General features: G+C 47.7%; 1 protein-coding gene across 1 annotated transcript in view; it reads right to left on the bottom strand.

The window, feature by feature from the left end:
• The window catches only part of PWP1 (PWP1 homolog, endonuclein), a 429,968-nt gene that overhangs the window by 364,182 nt on the left and 44,552 nt on the right, over window positions 1–21,234 (bottom strand). The window contains exon 4 of the mRNA XM_069628279.1: window positions 3,705–3,790. Within this exon, the coding sequence (XP_069484380.1) occupies window positions 3,705–3,790 (86 nt within the window). The remainder of the gene's footprint in view (window positions 1–3,704; window positions 3,791–21,234) is intronic.

Below are 21,234 nucleotides of genomic sequence, written 5' to 3'. Positions count from 1 at the left end.
CGAAACACGTGTCGGCTGACCACCATAAGACTATTTGTCTACATTATCATAAAAATGTCACTGTAAAAACACTGCAACTAGCATGGTAATCAATTCATACATATATTTATCATAACTGGAACTGCGAGGTAACCAGGACTTTTTTCTCTTGCCATTTATGAACCCCACACAGCTTGTGTAGGGATGATATCCCAGTTTTGTGATGCAACACCGTTAACATAGAAGGAAATACCTATCGATTACCGGGGCTGCCTTCAGTTCAGGACCCATGATCAACAAAACACTTCATGCTACGAAATGTCATATGAGAAATAAAAGTCTACCGGCACTACAGCAGGTAACCAGAGCACGCATGTTTGAATTGCATCCATAGCTACACAAAGAAAGATGAATCGGTCTGAAGTCTACCTCCAAGTGCAACTCTTGTATGACTCTGACGTCGCCGCCCTGAAACGCAAGTGCAGAGTGGCTGAGAGGAAGTGGAGGGCGTTGGGCGCATCTTCTGACAAACTGGCCTGCCGCCTACTCCAAGGGCAATACAGACTCTCTGACCTGTCCAAGAAGAGAGTCCACATCCAAGCCTGCGTCTCTGTGGCATCTAACAACACGGCTAAACTCTTTAAAATCTGCAACGAGCTGGCCAATCCTTCTGCAACCTCCACCTCTCCTGTTCCCTTCCAGGCCGTCTGTACGGCCCTAGCTTCTCACTTCACCACTAAATCCCAGGACAACCTGGCCTCGCTCTCCTCCTCTTCTTCTCTCGGCCCACCTTTGGCCTTCTCTCCCTCTTCTTCTGCTTGCTCTTCCTTTCTGATAAACCCTGACAATGTTTCTATTACAAGTCCCATATATGAAAGTGTCGTCCAAACAGGTGTCCCATGCTCCTCCAGAAGCACCAAGGACCACACTGACACCCTCGCTCCAGCCTTGGCCGATTTCTGCAATCACTCTTTCACCACTGGATCTTTCGGCACTCTCTTCCCAAAGCACTCCCTTGTGCAACCCCTCTTAAAAAAGCCTTCTACCGATCGTAGGCCCTGGAGTGGTTGACCTCCTTCCTCCTGGACCGACCCTCCCAGGTACAACGTGGTTCCTTTCTCTCCACCACCTCTCTCCACATGCAGTGTTCCGTAGGGCTCTACCCTCTCACCCTGGTTCTTCAATGTTTACTTGGCCCCTTTGGCCCACCTGATCTCCACCATCTCCTCTAACTTTCAGTGTTATGTGGATGACACTAAGCTCTCCTTCAGGCTCCCCTCAGCCTCCTCTCCTTTCCTCTCCTCTCTTGCTCATTCCTGACCGTCTATCCACGATTCAGGATTGGTGCACCTCCAACTACCTCTGCCTTAATGCCAGTAAGATGGGGATACTTCTCATTGAGACCCCCGCTCCCGCTTTCCCGCTCACTTTGGCCGCCCTTCCTTTGGCCCTCTTTATTTGACTTCCTGTGAGGCAAAAAAACCTTGGAGTCATCTTCAATTCCACTCTCTCCTTCTCTCCTCACATCACAGACCTTGCCAAGTAGACCCACTACCTCATTAGAGGTATTCCTTATCTTCTAACCTTCCCCTATAAGATCAATGTCTCCAGAGCCATGGTTCTTTCTAGCCTGGACTACTGCAACAGCCTCTTTCTCAATCTGCCTTCCTCTACTCTCCGTCCACTGCAACTAATCCAGACCAGGACTGAAAGACTTATCCTTGGCCTCAAGCCCAGGAACCGTATCTCTCCAACCCTGAAATCTCTCCACTGGCTCCCGGTGGCTGCAAGGATCAAGTTCAAGACCCTCTGCATCGTCCACAAGGATTTCTGGGCCGAGCCCGCACTACATCCAACTCTTTCCTCCAAAATATCTTCCTTCTCGAGCCCTTCGCTCAGCTACCTCCAACTCTTTCCGAGGGTCAGACGCTTCTCCAGGCAGAGAGTGGGTGGTAGATCTCTCTCCTCTGCAGGAGCCTCTCTCTGGAACGGCCTCCATGCCACTCTCAAAATTTAGCCAGATCCCCTGAAGTTCCGGAAGCAGCTCGAGACCTTCCGTTTCTCCTCTGTTTTCTCTCTCTCCCTCCCCTGCTGACCTACCTGTCTGCAGCAACAACTGGGTGCTTTTCTACCCTCGGAGTCTCACTGGGTACCAGACTCCTCCTTGATCAGACTCCCCTGCACTGCCTCCGGGCCTACCACACTTTTAATGGGGCTGTAACTGTAACCCCTACAGTCCCCTGCCTCGTTGCACTTACCAAGAGCCGCACTCCCCTGGCCGCACTTACTCTGAGAAATGCTGCAAAAAAGGTAGCAGGTGCTCCTCTCCAGAAAGAACATGGCATGATAACCTGTTCTGAGATGAGAGTTTGCAGCACACACTTTTTGCTCACTGTACCTTTCACAGATGGGAAATAACCATTTGCATGTCAGTCTTTGTCCAGCACCGAAATGCTATGGAAATTCCTCTCCGAACAAGAGTACCAACAGCAACCCCACACACGTGTTTCATCCTTGTTGGGCCTCATAAGTGAGGTGAAGCTGTGCCTCTCTGAGCACAGTGAGCAGGGAGTCCACGTCTGGTTGCCCCCAGGTAACTCAGGCTGACCAACCCCAAGTTCCTTGCAAATATTTCTAAAACAGTAGCAGGCGATCTGTGAAAGGTACAGTGAGCAAAAAGCGTGTGCTGCAAACTCTCATCTCAGAACACGTCATCATGCCATGTTTTTTCTGGAGAGGAGCGCCTGCTACTTTTTTTGATACATTTGCAAGGAACTTGGGGTTGTTCACCCTTAGCTACCTAGGGGCAACCAGACGTGGACTCCCTGCTCACTGAGCTCAGAGAGGCACAGCTTCACCTCACTGATGAGGCCCGACAAGGCTGAAACACGTTTATGGAGTTGCTGTTGGTACTCTTGTTCAGAGAGGAATTGCCATAGCATTTCGGTGCTGGACTGCCCATGTGGACGGGACAAAAACCGATAGGCAAATGGATATTTCCCATCTGTGAAAGGTACAGTGAGAAAAAAGCGTGTGCTGCAAACTCTCATCTCAGAACAGGTTAACATGCCATCTTCTTTCTTGAGAGGAGCGCCTGCTACCCTTTTTTCAGAGAAATGCTGCCCTGATTGCACTCCCCCGTGCCCAGCCCTGGCACTGGCTGCACACTTACTTAGAGCTTTGCTGCCCAATTGCACTCCCTCTTCCATTCGCCCACACTTGCATGTTCTGAATGACACAAGGCCTATTAAGATTGTTTGTCTTGTCCTCCCTCCCTTGTCTTGTCGTGCCTAGAAACACTTGTGTACAGGCGCGTTATAAATGACATGACATATATCATAACAGTACAAGCGTCCATGTAATGTAGAAGATGCATCAGGTACCATATGTAGTATATACTACTCCAGACGTTTTGGTAGCCGATGTATATGTTGGATTAGATACTTAGTGGGATCGGTTAGACATATATTATGTGATTCAGTTTACGATATGGTTTTAACTGACTAGATTGAAAAGATAATCCAGAATGATCTGGTGATTGAGCTCCGAACAGGCATATTTACTTCTTTTCCTTTGCCTGGGTCTGCCAAACATAACCCCTTGTATTTCACATCCACAAATCCCCTTAATACCCACACACAAAATAAATGCTATTAGCTGGGGAAATCAATGTGTAATATTGGAATTAAAAAGGTATATGAAACAATGTATAAACTCATACTTACAGTGTTTTTGAGTGTGATATAAGGATCTTCTGCATTGCTTGCATGAACGGAGAGGCCAGCGAGGCTGTCACCAAGGCTTACAGCTTCTAAATGACAATAATGATCTGTGTTAATAACATGCTTTACATATTACCAACAGGAGCAAAAATGATTAAGAACTAAAGCAAAAAGAAACATTGCTAAGCCAATAATGTGACCTTTTAGCCAATTCAGTTAAACATTCTAACATTATAATACTTTAATGCACAGTTTTTTATATTTAGCTGCTAGGTAGTGGTCTCTGATGCCTGTTGCACAGAATAAGGCCAGTTTGTAAGTGATCCTAATTCTGGAAATGTGAAACATAGACATGTAGTGATTTGGCCAGGGCCACATAATATGGTCAAGTGGTGAGATGGGATATAGCGATAAAAACTGCTTCAGGGCAGACAGGGCTGGCAACACAAGGGTTCAGAGCAGTTACCAGCCCTGTTCGCCCTCTAACACAGTGTTTATTGCTATTGGCACCTGTGCCGATTCACAGGATCTCGCCACTTCTCCCCAGGGGGAAGCCATTATCTGTGAGGCTAGGGGGGTGAGGATGCTACCCAATAGTCCCCTTAGGAGTGGTGGAAAGTGACACCTCACATGGAGAGACTCCCCTCATGGGGATAAGGGCTCCCGTTCCTTGAAGGAACTCCCTAACCCTCTTGACCTTGCACCCATAAAAACCTTCAAATCTGCAGAGTGCAACTGAAAGTACTACTGTGTGTTACTGTAGCATTCCCTCCCTTCCTACCTTGAGACCTGTCACCACAGACGAGGAAGAACAAGAATGATGTGTAAGGAAGTCATGGTATCAACAGTAAAACAGACACAAGTGTCCACAGTTCAAGGGTGTTTATTGAACTTCAAAAAGGGTTGGAAAAAACGTCTATCCTATCCTAAATCTACAGATGGGAGCAAGCTATGACCATCAAATAATAATAACGCAGTCCTAGTGGTGTCTTGTCAAAATAAAAGGGCATATACTACAGAAAGAAGTGTTCACAAAATGATATGTCAGGATGTTCAGGCCGTTGGCCTCCCTTTCAGCATGGGACAAGGCGGTACACTCAAGCTTAGCACAGTCTCTGGCTTCTCTAGCATGAGGATACAGTTCACTCATTAGCATCAGGGTCTTCCGTGCCCAAGTCTCTTTGCCTTTCAAAGTCTCTTGATTGAGAGGGCCTGATGCACCAAACAAACGATACATTCTTTTCCTCTATTTCTTAGGTGATTCACTAGTCACCTCAGATCCCCCTCAGCCGGGCTCAGATCCTCGAAAAACACAATGTTCGGAAATGATGTATGCATCCAATTCCTCATAGGGTATTTTTTTTCCGGGTGACTCAATCCCAACTTTACACAAACTTGCTTTAACCAAAAAACATTTTAGCTGATCTCCCTCCGCCGGTGTCAGATGAGGACAAAGGCAGTGAATATGGCAAGGGAAATGTGCACAAACTCACACAGTAAATAGCTTTGAATCAAACAACGTGCACACAGGAACCAAGACTCATGTATACTGAAACCCAGGAGTGCAAGTAGAGTGTGACAACAATACAAATATATGAAAAGGGATGTTGGGTAAGCACTTAGAAACTCCTTATAACTGCAAGGAAAGTCGGCAAGCTCCTTACCCACAATTGCTTTACAGGTACTGACAGCGCTAAGCCCACGTAGAGGGCAAGCAACGACAGGATCTGTGGGCTAACACTCTTGATGGTAATGAAGAAGGGAACTAAAAAACAGTACTCACAAGGACGAGAAATACCACTTGAATGTCAGCAAGCCCAGGAACCCTGTTGATCAAACAGGGACCCAGAAAGGCTATAACAGCAATGGGAGGATAATTAAATACTTAAGACTCAAGACAAGTGGCAAGTAGGAATAGTGATTACAGAATAGTGAGGAAAACATAGGCATTCACACAGGAGCTAGCTACAACAGCACACCACACCTAATAATCAATGGGAAATAAATGCAGAAGTGCAAGGGAAAACATGGAATGGATTCCAAGAGAAAGTAAAGTAGCAGGAGCAGGGAAAACGAAATTACAAAGGCAAACTTCCCCCACCCAACCAAGGAAAAAGGTAGTAAGCTAAATCTATAAAGAGGAAAGACTAAAGCATCAAGGTTTACAGTAGCAAAGGACAAAGTCAGAGAAAAAGAACACAGGCAAACTGGGCTGCACCAAAAGGGAAAGCACTGAGAAATGCTGCCTGTAAACAGAGGAATACAGAAAGGGAATCTAGGAAGCATAAATCAATTAAGCACATAAATTCTTAAATCCAGGGATAATGAACAAGGAATAGAAACTTGGAGCTAGGCACAAAGCTAAGAACGAGGAACAAGGGACCAGTCACAAACAGGAACACTGCATCAATGACCAGCGCTGCACTGAAGCAAACTGAGGCTTTTAAAGCTGCTTAACGAGCACACGCCTCAGGTGTGCTGCTTGCTGAAACTGCAGCCACAGGTGTTGCCTATTCTCCACCCAACCTTGTCCTGCAAGGGTGGAGATGAAGCAGTGGGCCAGGCATTCTGGGAAGCATAGTCATTTGATTAAAGAAGCATGCTGGCTGCCAAAAACCTGGAATGGATCCGGAAGGGAAGTAGCTTGGAAAATAAGGATTTAGCGCTCCCAATTCATCACAGCACTGTAGCATAAGGTTCGGAGGAAAAGTCCAGTAGGGAATAAACCCCGAACCATGCCCCCAAGTGGTGGGAACGGGAGCGAAGGGAGCGAGTCGTGACAGTATACTCCCTCCCACGGCCGTCTTCTGGTGCCCACCACCCGCACGAGACATCTTCTTTTCAGGATCAGAGTGCTTTTTCTTTGGAGGTGGCACTGATGGAGATGGTAGCCTGTGGGCAAAGGCAGATGGACTGGAATTAATAGAATCAGGCGGCAGTCTAGAAGAGTCATAGGCAGGCTTCTGGTGAGGAAGATATTCATGGGTCGAAGAAAGGCATGAAGGACTTGCAGGATCTGAAGCAGAGATGGAAGGTCCAGGAAACTCAGACACTGGGAGCGGACACTTATAAGTCTCTGAGGATGGAGGCAGGCTAGTGCAACATGCATTAGACAATGGTAGAAGCTCTGTTACCCTTTCTGCCGAGAGCATACATGCAGGAGGTGAGAAAATTGCAGGCTTCAGGAAATGTTTATCTTCAGCAATTAAAGAAGGTGGCTGGCGACTGAGGTAGAGGTTCAGATTTTCTTCTGTCATCCATCTGGGAAAAGGCTTGTGGTTGAAATTGACTAAGGTTTGACTGCACATGTTCTACGCCTTGGAGGCCTGGAAGTCCAATGGGTTGTACGAGGCTGGCACTCCTGGTGACAGTCGTCTAGCCACTTTGTTGCGCGTGGGACACAACAGCAGGGATGTTTGGCATACTGATAGGAGTGATAGACGCAGTACTTGGTACATCAGGCACACTCGCAGCAGGAGCAATAGCAGGCATATCTTGAACTGCAGCAGTCATTCCATTCCTTTGGCTACTAGCGCCCACCTGGTGCTGCTTGGCAGATTTCTGTTGCACAAGTCCTGCAGGTAATACACCTGTCTGCACCACACCGTGTGCACACCCAGGTGAGTGGTTCTGGCCCGTCATTTGGTCTACGGGCAAGCTGACAGCCATTTGCTGGACAGGTCCCTGGAGCTCAGAAGCAGTCCTATCTTGCACGTAATAATCCGACTGTGTTAAGGACTGGTGTTGCCCCTGGGGTTGAGAGTACAGAAAGTGCTGAGCTTGACTCACAGGGACGGTTGACTGTTGCACAGACAGGCCCGCCTGGGGCAATGCTCCCATTCCATTATGTCCAGGCACCTGTAGCTGCATAGAACCACCGTACAACGCCCCACCCGCGAGCTGCTGACCAATGAGGAAGTGGTGCTGCTGGGGGGGGTCGTGCCCGTCTTCTCCAGCTGGCTCATGTGTGGTCCGTCACCAAAAGACCTGTCAACCGGCTGATCTGAACCGGGCCTCTGATGCGAACCGCCCAGCCCGCTATCCCGGTCAGCTACTTGTTCGGTGACTGGGCCATGGAGGATGGTGTCCGTCTCCCTCTCTTAATACTCCAGGCAAGTCCAGTGGCATCGCCTGTAAGACTCTCCCGAGCCATGGTCCAGCTTGATGTCTCTGAAACGAGAGCTGGCAAAAGTCTCAAACTCAGATGCTGCATATTAGGGAGGCTCTGAGCTAAAGTCAAGCAGTTGGGAGAATCGTCTTGTGTAAAAGGCAGGTATTCTGGTGATCCCCCTGAAGCATAAGTAGGGCAGGCTGGACGTTCATCGGTAATAAATGGTTGGGATTCAGGAGGAATCTCTGGAGCAGAAGAAAATGCAGCAGGATCTGACGGTGTAGACAGGTATACCTCTGATATTGGCACCGAGGCTAAGCAGGATACAGATGTCTCATGAACTGAAGCCAAACTAGCAGTAGGCTCAGGGACTGAAGACATGCACTTAGGATGGACTACCGGAGGCTCTATGGCTGAATGATGATCTGCTGGATGAGTCACTGTAGCTGAAGACAGGCATGCCAGAGGAAACTTTGAGGCTAAAGGCATGCAAGCTGGAGCCACCTCTGTAGCTGAAGACAAACATGTCAAGGTCTTTGGAACTGACTACGTGCATGGTGGAGGCTCTTGAGGTAATGGCAGACATGGCAGAGGTTCATTGATTGAAGACACGTGTGCCAAAGATGACTGCAGAGCTGTGGACTGGCTAATAGAAGAGTCAATGGTTGTAGGAGGACAGACTGAAGTCTCAGGAGTCGACAGACACATTTGTGGCTCAGGAATGGAAGGCAACTTTAGGGCAGTAGACTCCTTGGCACCAGTAACCAAAGACTGAGCTGTACCCTTGCATTCCCTTTCCTTAGTGGATGACACAGTGTCTCTTCCTTTGTAGAAGTCAAAATCAACCAGAGGAATCACCATAGTAAAGTCTCTGTTAATCAGGATTTTTTCAATTGTCTATTCATCTGAAGTAGCTTCTGAAAGTGGCAGATTAACAATCAACAGTTCAGGAATTGCCTGCTAGGTTTTTGGTTCTGTATACTGTGGAATGAGTCCATCAGAACATGAAATCTGTACTGTCTCTGACTGTTCGTTATGACCAAAATTGGCAGAAGGAAAAGTGAACAAAGAGTTAGCATCGTTTTCCACATCAGCTTGAACATCTACTTCCGTCTCAGCAGCTGGATCAAGAGCAGAGCCTAAGCCTACTGTGGTGACTGATTCTGTGTATGCCACCATTGTGGATAGTGTTTGGAAATCAGAAGCTTGTATGTGTGCAAGCTCAGGGCTATGACGAGGTGCTACACTGGAAATCTTAGGTAAAAGATGTGGCTTGTAAATCTTCAGCTAACTGCAATCCCTGACAAACGACAATTGTCAGAACCTGTGTCCTGATTAAGAGCTGTGCTAGAAGAAAGATTTTCACTCCCAATAGATCTTACATATTGACAAGTATCAAGGTTTACTTAAGTCTCTGCACTCAGGGCTGAACAGTATTCACTTCATCAACATCAACAGATAAAGTCTGAGGTGTATTCAGTAGAGACTGTAAGATTTATCGACGAGGGAGAGCCCTGGGAATCTTCGACACACAATGCAGGATTCTTCAGCCTTGATTCCTGGTCTTGCGTTTCTCATTCCCGAAGGTTCATGAAAGTAACAAGTCTTTCATTGAAAATGTTAAGGGCACTTCCCTCCTTGCAATTCCCTTCGGTTTTTCCGTCTTTCTCCTTGTATTAAACTGCCATCTTGGAACTGCTGCTTCCTTGTGTGCTTTGCCTTGCTCAAAGTGTGCTTTCGTGCTCCACCTTTTATCCCTGTGGGGAAGTGTGATGGAAGTCAGGTGTATGTAATGGTCAGCAATTGCCTGACCATTGTAGTTGGACGTGTCAGGTATACGACTCGGGTGTTAGTCTGTTTTCTCTCACAGTGAGCTGTCTGTGAGAAAGTGTTTGTGTTGGGAAAAGGGGGGGGCTGAGATCCGAAGTATCCTTCTTGGTAGGATGGGGTAAAGGTGTTAAAAGAAAGGGGATACCGCGTCTTCCACTCTCCAAATACCCCTCACCCAGGTGATCCTCCTGCACTGGTCCACCCCCCCAGGAACTGGATCCAAAAGCAATGGCTGTGTCCTGTGCACCCGGATGACAGAACCTCGGGGACTAGCGGGTGAGTCACCTTCAGGTTTCTCACAGATGACACACCTTTTTCTAAGAGTACTGGGAAGAGGTGGATATGAGGAGGCATGAAGAGTAGTACATCATGGAAACAACCAAAAGACTATGGCCCTCATTTCGAGTTTGCCGGTAAAATGCTGGTTATTCCATGGAGCCGGTGGCACCGTTTCCACCAACCACGGTCACCGGCACATCACAACCTCACAGGAGCATGCACTCCAGCATGCCATTAACGTTGCGACCCGCATGACTGAAACACTGGCAACAGCAATCAAAGTCGGTACCACCACTACCATAAATGCTGGTGGCACCGTTATCGGCATGTCACTCATAGAAACTACTGCTACCGGAACCTGGAAGCACACCAGTGGCCATTTTGGAAAATACAATCCACTTAAAATCACCTAGTTCCTGTTGCCATCCAGACACGCAGACACCGGAATCTCAACAGCAGGCATAACATCATGGGTCCCTGAAGTGCAGCAGCGGAAGCCATGCTTCTCAGAACAGGAGCTGAACATACATAGACACCATAGTGCAACATGCTGTGAACAGACCACCGGCGCAGTCCACAAGTGCGCAAAAATGCCATCTGGTAGGAGGTGGCACAGAAGGCGTAAGCTGTAGGAGCCGTACCATGCTGCCATAAGTGGTGGGAGGACCTCCGCCGGAGGGTCTGCAACGTTCTGTAGGCCCACAATAAGGAATACTTGGATTCTGGCAGTGGGACGGCCTCACAAATAAAGCTCATGCCGTGGGAGGGGAAATGCAGCAGTGTGCTGCACCTCGAAGTGATTGAGGGAGCGGCAGAGGCCGGGACACATGAAGAGGGCAGCGAGTACAACGTGCCACACCAATACACAGTGGGCAGGAAAATGCAGCTTCGAGTACGAAGACACATTTCCAACTGAATGCCACCAAACCATATCCAACCTATAGAGTAGCCAACAAACTACGTCCGTTGCCCAAGGGTATCACGGGCATTGCCCCCTCCAAACATCCAAACACACATATGCCCACATGAGTACTGACATGACAAGCAACACATTCACAAGGCACACACCATCCAAGGTGGCGTGGATGCACCACAAGCAATGTGCCCCCGTAAAACACTTGCATGCATGCACGCATCATTCCTGTCCTGACAGACCAGGACATGGCATGGTCGACGGCCTTCCTGTCAAACCGATCCTACCAAATGCAATTGGGCCATTCTCTCTCCTCCACCCCACTCTCTACCTGTGGCGGCCCTGTTAGGGAGAATTCTCTGTTAAGGCTAATTTCCCAAACCTAGTGAGTCCCCCAGCAGCTTTGCTGGATTTTTTTTTTTTCTCCTGCTAAAAGTGAGACTCTTTTTCTCCCACTCTTAGACATGATTTGAGGTGTTCCTTTGACTTTGTATGTGTTTTATGGGCTATGGGGTCCTTTACTCCATAGGGCTTCATGTGTTTTTGGTATGTGGGTTACACAGCACCCTCCGTGCAGTAACCCAGGGGTGTCGTAGCGACCCCCAAACATAGACTCCATACCCTGGGACTGACTACTGTCTCCCAGGGCATGTAAAGTCACCATTGGCTTTACTAGTCTTAAATTGTGAACAGAACCAGTACAAACCATCATATTGTGGACGTACTGGTCGGGGCAATTCGATTGCCCCGGGGTCTGTTGTTCGAGGAGGCACTGTCCAGTCCCCCCGACCGAGTTTTGGCTGGTGGCAGTGGATACTACTTTTTATATTCGACCGCGAATATATTCCTATGGGATTTTCCCATTGTTTGAGGCTACCACTTTTTAATATAGCCTCGAACATACCGCCGGTTTATTAAATTAATATAAATTCACCGGTTGGTATTTTCTGCCGAAACTCGGTTCCAAAATGGCATTTGTGTTCGCTTCTGTGACTCCAACCCAAGTCGAGCCCTTTGTTCCACTTTTTGGCGGGCTTCTCCACAGAAGCCTCCAAAAGTGGTGCCACTCTGTCTGAGTACCACAGGGGGTGTGGGTGGGGGTTTAGGCACCCTGGACTGAGTTGCCTCGGCAACTCAAGTCGCACTCTGGTGTGATTGGCCCAGTAGTGAGCGGCCCGGCTCACCACTTAGCATGTTTGAGTGACAGCTAGGACTGATGAATGGGGGTTTTCTGCATAAAAGCAGGGCTTTGGGGACTGGGACTTCAGACGTCGCCACAGGACCAAAGAATCCAAAGAGGGAGAAGCTGAGCCGACCTGCAACGACGACACCACCGGTGGAGCCCTGCTGAACAGTCTCACCACTTTTCCCGACGACAGAGGAGATCTTCAATCCGAAGAGTCTTCTTCCTTTGACTGGTGGGGATAACCAGTTTGCCCGCCTTTTCGCCTTCCCGGATCATCTCGTGGCCGCCTTGCCTGAGCCAAGCACCCCGGCAACCGGGATACAACGTTTTCTCCACTATCGCGAATAAAAGGGTAGTACCTTTTAACCGGAGAACTCCGAGGCTGGCTTCTTCCCTGGTAGTGCAACGACCTTCAGCTTTCCTCCACGTCGAGATCATCTCTTCCTCTGGACGACGCCGCGACTTGCATCCGCTGCCAGGAACAACTGCCCCCGCTGGAGGATCCTTGCCGCTTTAAAGGTACTGTGTCCGCCTGGCCTCCCTCGCAACGGTCTGTGTGGGGTGACTCTTAAAGTCTCAACTTACCACTTGGGTTGGCCCTAGGCTGGCTAACTGAACTTTTCTAAACTGAACTAATTCCTTTCTGAACTCTATGCAAGACTGTCCAAGCCTTTTAAACTGTGTGATCTTGGGCGCATTGGTGTTCTACTCTCTCCAAGACGGAGCCTGGCCTCTGAACTTTTTGATCACAAGTAGACTTTGACTTTCCTGCCTTGCTAAGTGCTTCTGAGGGATTGTGTTGTGTGCTGTTCCTAATTTCTGCCTTTTCCCTCCCTTTTTCTTAAACTTATTGGAGTGCCATCTTTAGTTAAGCGCTCCCCTATGTCTGGAAATAAGTGGTGTTAACTAAGACTTGTCTAATAAGGAATAAGGGATGTGCATATGATAATAGTGACTGTGTTTTTGAACTTACTTATAATAATAGTGCTAGAGTGTTTCTAAGTGTGTGTTTAAATAAAAAATTATATACTTGATACCAAAGCTCTGGTCAGTGTTTGCTTGTGCTACTGTATTTTGGTACCTATCTTGTATACTCTATATACTGTCTAACTCTTCTTGAGAAAAGTCTGGCTGCTCAGCCACAGCTGCCAGGTAAATCTGGGTGGTACAGACTGCTACCAATTGGGTTTACTCCCAACACCTGTAGTCTTAAGCCTTTTGCAGTGGTCCCTAAGGGAACTGCAAAGGTTTCTGCCCAACAGGCCCTCAGGGCACCACCCGTACCGCCATGGTTCCTCAACATCTACCATGCCCCTCTGCCCCACTTCATCTCCACCTACCCTCCACACTTCCAGTGTCATGCGGATGACACACAGCTCACCCTCAAGCACACATCCTCTACCACCCCTCCTTCCACTCCCATGCAAGATTACCTGACTACTATTCATGCATTGTGCTCTGCTAACGATCTCTGCCTTAATGCCAGTAGGACAGAAAAGCCGATTGTGACGTCTGTGACCTGTATCCCACCCACCCACTGGCCAACTTCCATGGGCCCCCTGCCCTCAACCTCCTGTGAGGCCAAAAACCTTGGACTCTTCCTTCATATCCTCTCTGCACATCACAGAACTTGCCAAGAAGTCCAAGGCGCTCTATAAATAAACAAAATCAATCAATCAACTTACAGCTCCACCTCCTCAGAGTCACCCTCCCCTCCACACCTTCCCCCAGAAGACCATTGCCTGCAGAGCTCCGGTTCACTCTAGGCTTGACTACTGCAACAGCCTCGACCTCAATCTACCCCTTTCCTCCCTTGCCCCCTCAAACCAACACGGAATGGGGCTGTGAGACTCATCCTAGGCCACAAACCCTGGGACCACATCTTTCCAGCCCTAAAATCTCTCTACTGGCTCCCGGTGACTGCAAGGATCCAAAACCAGATCCTTTGCATCATCCACAAGGTTGTCTGGGGCCTTGTCCCTCCTGAGTCCTACTGGGGCCAGCCCATCCTCGACCAGTCTCCCCCCAGCATACCTTACCCGCACTTGCCCTCAGGCTCCCTTTCCTGGACTAGCCTCATTCTGGTCCACCCCACCTTCACACTGTACTCGCCTCTCCCTTTCACCTTTTGCCACTGCCCCTTTTGCACCCCCTGCACTTCAATCCTCCCATCCCTACCCCTTTACTTCACTCTCCCCAGAACTTTTCAGTACTCTGCACTTGCACAATAAGAATGTCACAAGGCCCAGTACGACTGTTGAATCTGGATTTTTCCCCCTATGTACCACCCCCTTTTGTCTTGTGGCTCCTGGAACCAATTCTGTATAGGCCCCATACAAATGTCCAACAAATGAACTGAAAAACTTCATGCACAGGCATCATGATGATGTAGGAATTTTAAATAAATAAATCATGTCACACAGTGAACTGCATGTTTTAAGGCCATAGGATGTCACAGAAGTGAAGAACAAGAATCCAAAAAGGAGGTTCACAACCCAATGCATATGTAATACTTCAATTACGCTAATAACAATTAATTATTCTTCTATTGCTATTTTTGGTACACCAGGATAGGACCCTCTGCCTCGGGTACAAACAAACAATTCTCCCCAAACAGCTGCTTTTGCCAGCAGACAATCCTCATGCACTTTTAGTGGGCACCTCCCCTACTGAACATTTGTATTCATATTACAATATCCAATATTTTTTTTCATAACACATTTAATAAAGTTCACACATTTTCAATTCAACGTGTCATTCCTAACAAAAGTAAAAAGTGAGAATTCATTAATTCTGAATCCAATCTAATCTTCCAGTTTCTGAATACGTTTAGAACAATACTTCATGGTCTGACAATATTTCAATAAACACCCACATCAGTGGTTATTATACAATGAAAAATGAATAATCACAGTTTACAAATTCATTTTAATTTTCCAATGCTGTTTGCCGACGCGTTTTTGGATATTTATTTAAATCTTCTTCCAGTGTTTCCGGCACGGTTTTCACCGTGGCACTGGCATTTTCATGCCGGTGTTGCTGTGAAAACTATTGTCGTGATGCCACCTTATTTCTGGGGTGGCGGTGTTTCCGGCACTGCTTTCGGAGGGTCCTGCTGTTTCGGTTCACTGTGCTACCAGCAACAGTGGTGCAGTGTCCACTGTTGCTGGCACCTTTGCTACCGGCATTACAGCTCGTGCCGGCGTGCAGCGGTCCGGAAACCGTGCCAGTAATTAGAATTACCGGCACGTTGCTTCCGGACCGCCACACTTGTAATGAGGCACTATGACACTCTGCTGGGGTGGGCCTAGCTAGGAGAGAGAAAAATTGAGAAAGTACTGAAGGAAGAGGAGAGAATCCAGCAAAGAGCCAGCAAAGGCCGAGATGTTTGAACCCGGGAACCTGTCAGCTGTGCAGAGAAGCTGATCCTCAGAAGAGAGGAAGCAGAAGAGTGGAAGCAGCAGAAGAAACCTGTTAGCTGGCAGGGAGCCGGACTCACTCCAATGCCGGGAAAGTCGAGGTGGTGGCATGACCACTGGGAAGTGGACTGCTCGGTCCAACAAAGATGCCGAGATGCTCAGCCAAAGCCCTCATGGAGCCATGCAGGCGAACCAGAAGAAAGCGGCGAGCGAACAGCAAATCCCAGAGACCCCGGGAAGAATCGGATACGCGTTCCCAACACAAACAAGGGAACGGGAACTGCAGTAAACCCAGGTGATGGCCAGGCAGACCGGAGATTGGAAGTTGCATTTGGAGTAATCCAGATTCGGGGAGGGGAGCAAAGTGGGGAACTGAAATACTTTGTCACTGCTGATGAAAGAAGGTCCAAATTGCTTGATATCAAAGTACGGGAGCTAAAAGCAATTTCTATTTTGTAAAGTGGTTCCTCCTACTCCTTTGAGTAAACAGAGTTTCTGTCTACACATAAAACACTGTAATTTCTAGTAAAACAGGAAATTTAGTACTCAATGCATTAGTCCTACATGGACAACTACATTTCTCGTGTACTTTCATTGGCATCTGTATTTATTTTAATGTTGGAGTCTCTCTACAAGAAATTCATAAAAGTACATAAAATGGTATGATGGTTTTACTGGCATATTATAATGTAATCTTGGGTTTTCGTGCATCAAAATGTGTTCAATTTAACAGCTTTGGTAAGCAACACATACCTCGTGCTACCCCTGTGCGTTTGGGACTGTCATTTTGTTTGGGTACTTTGGTGCATTGGAGACACTCCCCATCCTTTTTCTTGAGGGTGTGAAGCCGCAAGGGACTGGGTTGGTGTTGAAGCTTCCCGATGTTCCTCCCAACAGGGTTTACGTATGGACCAGGATTCCTTGTGCTCAAGCTGCCCTCAGAGACATAGTATTCCCATATTCTCTTTGAGGAAGCCATTACCTCATAAGAAGTTGGGTGACTACAGGTTCCAGCATGCCCTGGGAGGGTTAGGCTCGATCCACGGAGCAGTAGTGAATTTTACCCAGGTATGGGAATGAAAACCCACACATTCAGATAACTTAATCACAAAGCCAAACAAAACTGCAAACTGTCAACCAACGTATGCCACAGACAAAGAGTGAGCGTTCCTCAAACACTGGACGCGGTTGAGAGACAAACAGCGAACATAAAGGGAACGTTTCCTACAGTTGCACTGAAGTGAAGACACACCTTGGACTGCTCATAATCATGTAGGAATGCAGGCCCTGCCTACCAGAAGAAAGTAAGCAGCCGTTGGACATAGCAGAGCCGCTAACCGAGACACAGGCAGTTTCCAAGATAGCGACAAAGGCGCAAGTCGGTGCAGGCCTGGAGGCTGAATACCATCCAACTTATCCCTGGTCAATGCCAAAGCCGAAACGGGATGCTCCGGGACTAGACCAATTCCTTAAGGTTTTGCAAAGACACCTAGCAGCCCATGACTATAAACTAAGTGGGAGACTGTGTAGAGAAGCCTCTAAACGCTCACACCAGAAAAAATACAATTCACTAGGGAAAGGCCCAGCATACCTCTTGCAAGTAGAACAAGGTTTATTCTCATAAAAACAAGTACGCGAAAGCAAAGAACTCTGCTACCACAAATCACTGGCAAATTCAGCATAAGCACCAGTTATTAAAGATGAAATGCTTTTCAACTGATGTACATCACATAGGTTACAAATCCACATAGCTGATTGGCGGGACCCTATACAAAGGCGGACTGCTCTATAGGGGATGCCATGCTATTGGTCCCAGCTTCATCTGCTCATCTTCTTCCACGTGGGATTCTTCTTCATACGTCATCAAGAGTAGATCTCATAATTGCCAATTAAAAACAGTTCAGTACATCTCCTATCTGTGGCATAATGTGCAACTGGTACTGCAGACATGGACGCAGAGGTTACTTTCGAGGTCACGATAACTCTGACCCATGGCTCGATCCCAGACGCGTTGGCGCTGTTCCAGTTCTTCCCACCCTTTGCTTACATTTGTTACTTTCCCCTCTGGCACCTCACAGCACAAATCACAGGGACCCCAGGTGGGGAGAACCCTCCTTCCTGCTATGATCTTTCTGATGGATTCGCACACTTACAGTTTTATGGTCGGTGTCCTGGGATTGACCGGTACACTGGAATGCTGGGTTCTTCGGACAGGGGTATCTGGGCACTATAACTTAGTGTTTGGACTGGTGAAGGTCGGAGGCTTGTGCCCTCCTTCTCATTGGATAGCTTTCCACAGGGATCTCTCGGCCCCCTCATGGCCTTGCAGGGCACATTCCTTCTGTGATACAAATGCTAACAGTGTGAAACAATGAGAGGTTTATGGATCTCCGCTGGTTTGGTCTTTCTCACTGCTGCCTACATTGCAACCTGGCCCTGCATGATTTCTCTGTTCTAGGCCTACCACCTCAGCTGCAGTGCGGCGCTAGGCCTTGTTTCAAAATGACTGCTCGTTTTCGAAGATGGCATTTCACAAACAGCACAATCTACATCAAAAAGCGTCTAATACGATGGACATAGGGGAGCTCCTATCAAGATCCCACTACCCCATGGACTCCAAGAGTCCCTACACCAAACTATTATGCCTCTGCCTCATACGAAACCTCTTAGGGCCCTGGGACGATCATCCCTGCTCCCAAACAATCACCCCTATAATTAAATCTAAACAAACTAACTTCCATGCCAGCATCCACTTATCCTCTTCCTCCATGTTTTACCTCTCCACTCTCTCAGCTTCCTCATACAGCTGTGGTCCCTTCTATGGCACACATGCTTTGCATACTGCCTGCAAACTCGCTTCTGCTTGTGCATACTGCTCTGGGGTACACGTCATATAACTGCAACCCCCATCTGCTGCAAGATCTACCCAGTGCTCATCATAGTTTTCGGGATCTGGTGGGGGAATTCTAACAGTGTCTGGTCGGTGAAGACGCTGCTCAAAGCTTACCATGCAAGGGTATATTAGGGTCATCTGTTTGTACCTGGTGGTCTTTTATACCACGAGTTGCTCTATGTGCCCCAATTGAAACCATCATCATTGCACTGCTAGGCACTGCCTTGGCACAGCATTGAAGCCCCATCTTGCATGTACAGAAGATCACCAACACAACCACAATCACGGGACCCGTATCTTCATGGTCGCCCCCATCCATGATGGTGCCCACGAGAAAAGGTCATCAAATTGGTCACTTTTCTGGATGCCAGCCTCTTTTTGGATGCGAGTGCCGAGGGTGTGCAGGGACTCTATTATGTGTGTAAGTTACCTGTGGTCAGCGTTGTTTGGGGGGTACCTACGTACAGTACGTATCCCTGATTATTTCGCAAACCCCACCTTCCATCGATGTGTGCAAGTCCAGAACATAGCGATTCTTTAACGTCATCAACCAGATTGCTTGCATCTCCATCTTTATTGCATTGAGTCCTTGTTCAGTGTCATGTATCACCTCCCAAATGAACTTTTGAAGCCACTTGGCATTGGCAGCTGCTTGTACCCCTGGCAGGAACAATGATGCGAGGAAAGTCTCTTCTTTGCTATACATTCTGCGTTGGTCTGGTATTTCCTTGAGCAACTGTGACGAGTCTTGGGACAAATAGTTGGACCTTCTTTTCCTCTGCAATTTTTCTTTCTTCACCTTCTCTGGCAGGATACAGAATTTGGGTTGCTGTGGCGGGATTGCTGTAGGGACATCTACCACGGATGCTGTTGTTGACCCGCCTGGTCCCAATATCAAGTGCTCCCTCAGGGACTACAAGCAGAGCGCAAAGCAATGAGGCCAGCGAGCAGGTGCCCCTCCATAGTGGCGGGAGGCGCAGAAATGCCTGCTGGCCGCATACCCAATAATTGTCCGTTACTGCAGCTGTCCCTTTTTTGAGGTCTGGGATGTGTGAGAAACCAGAAGGTGTCTCACCCACTAGTCCCTGAGGATCTGTCATCCAGGTGGCCAGGACACGGCCATGGCTTTTGAATCCAGTTCCTGGGAGTGGACCAGTGCGGGAGGATCACCTGGGTGAGAGGTCTTCGGGGATTGGGACACCGGATGGCGAGACAACGTATCTCCTTCCCTATGACACCTTTACCCCCACCTTACCAGGTAGGATATTTAGGAACTCTACCCACCCGTCCCCCATTTTACAACACAAATGCTTTCTCACAGACAGCCCGCTATGAGAGAAAACAGACTAACACCCAAGCAGTATACCTGACGTGTCCCGATACAGAGGTCAGGCAATTACTGACCATCAGACATACCTGACTTCCACTAAGCTTCCCAACACGGATAAAAGGCAGGGCACGAGAACACACTTTGAGCGAGGCAAAGCACACAGAGAAACAACAGTTTCAAGACGGCAGCTGAATGAGAGAAGAAAGATGGCAAAACAGAAGGGGATTGCAAGAAGGGAAGTTCCCTTGATCTTTTCGACAAGGAACCGTTAATTTCCGTAAACCTCGATAATAGAAAGTGGAAGACCAGGAAACACGGCTGAAGAATCCTGCATTGTGTGACAGAGATACCCGGGGCCCTCCCACGTCAATAATCAAGGCGGAGAGAAGCACGGCCGCTGTTGTATGACCTTGGCTCCATAAACAAAGCAGCATCAGTGAAATAAACACAGCCGGTGAGTTGGGGAGCCCGATACAAGACTTGTCTGTGTTGAAGCCAAGGTTGCAAGCCACAGCATTGTATGGCGAGCGCTGGAACAAACGTTGTTAAAACGCGTGTGATAAAAAACGCAAGTAAAGTTGAACTGCTGATGAGTGATTGAACTTTCAAAGCAAAATACAATACCTCTGACAGAGTAGCCCGGCACTGTGTGGGTGCTCAATCGAAGGTCTTTGTATGGTATCCAGCTGAGATTGTGAGAGTATATGAAACTTGTTAGCAATCTAGTATATACTCATATGGAAAAAGCCCAAGCACAACAAAAGTCCACTTAAGACTAAAAAGTTAATCTGAGATCATTTTCCGTAGGACAAAAAGTACCTACTTTTCTACCTACTTCCGAAAACAAACTGGTCTCTAAGTGGCACGGGCCATATGAAATATTGGAAAAAACAGGAAACTGTGCTTATAAGGTAGCCCAACCCGACAGGAAACAAAACACCCATCTATACCACGTAAGTCTCTTAAAGAGTGGAAGGAAAATCCTTTAGCTGCCAATGCCACAATACTATCATGTTTGGTAACAGAAGAAATTGAAAACTTCAAATTAATTCCCCAAGTTATCTAATCAACAACAAGAAGATTTAAAGGATTTAGTTGTATCATTTCTCGATGTATTCTCAGAGAAACCAGGAAGAGTGAAGGGCACCTATCACTATATTAGAACACCGAAGGAAAAGTGGTCCATCTGAAACCATATAGAATCCTGGAAGTCTGTAAACATATAGTGGTTGAGGAAGTAAATACAATTTTAAGAGCAAATATTATCAAACCCTCTTCAAGCCCTTGGTCCTCCCCTATAGTATTGGTCACCAAACCAGACCATTCCTGGAGGTTTTGCATATATTTCCACCAAGTTAATGCCATCTCTGATTTCGATGCCTATCCCATGCCACGCATCGACGACTTGATTGATAAACTAGGAAACGACACCTTTCTAGCCACCCTAGATCTAACCAAGGGGTACTGACAGGTTCCAGTACATGGACCTGATAAGGAGAAGACAGCCTTCTCAATGCCCCTGGGGCTGTTTCAGTTTCAAGTTCTCCCTTCCCTTTTGGCTTACACAAGGCC

This window comes from Ambystoma mexicanum, chromosome 12, assembly GCF_040938575.1.
Source record: "Ambystoma mexicanum isolate Mex_15411 chromosome 12, UKY_AmexF1_1, whole genome shotgun sequence".
In the NCBI taxonomy this organism is placed as follows: domain Eukaryota; kingdom Metazoa; phylum Chordata; class Amphibia; order Caudata; family Ambystomatidae; genus Ambystoma; species Ambystoma mexicanum.
The sequence above is the reverse complement of the archived record's forward strand: the minus strand, read 5'-3'. Positions and strand labels throughout refer to the sequence as shown.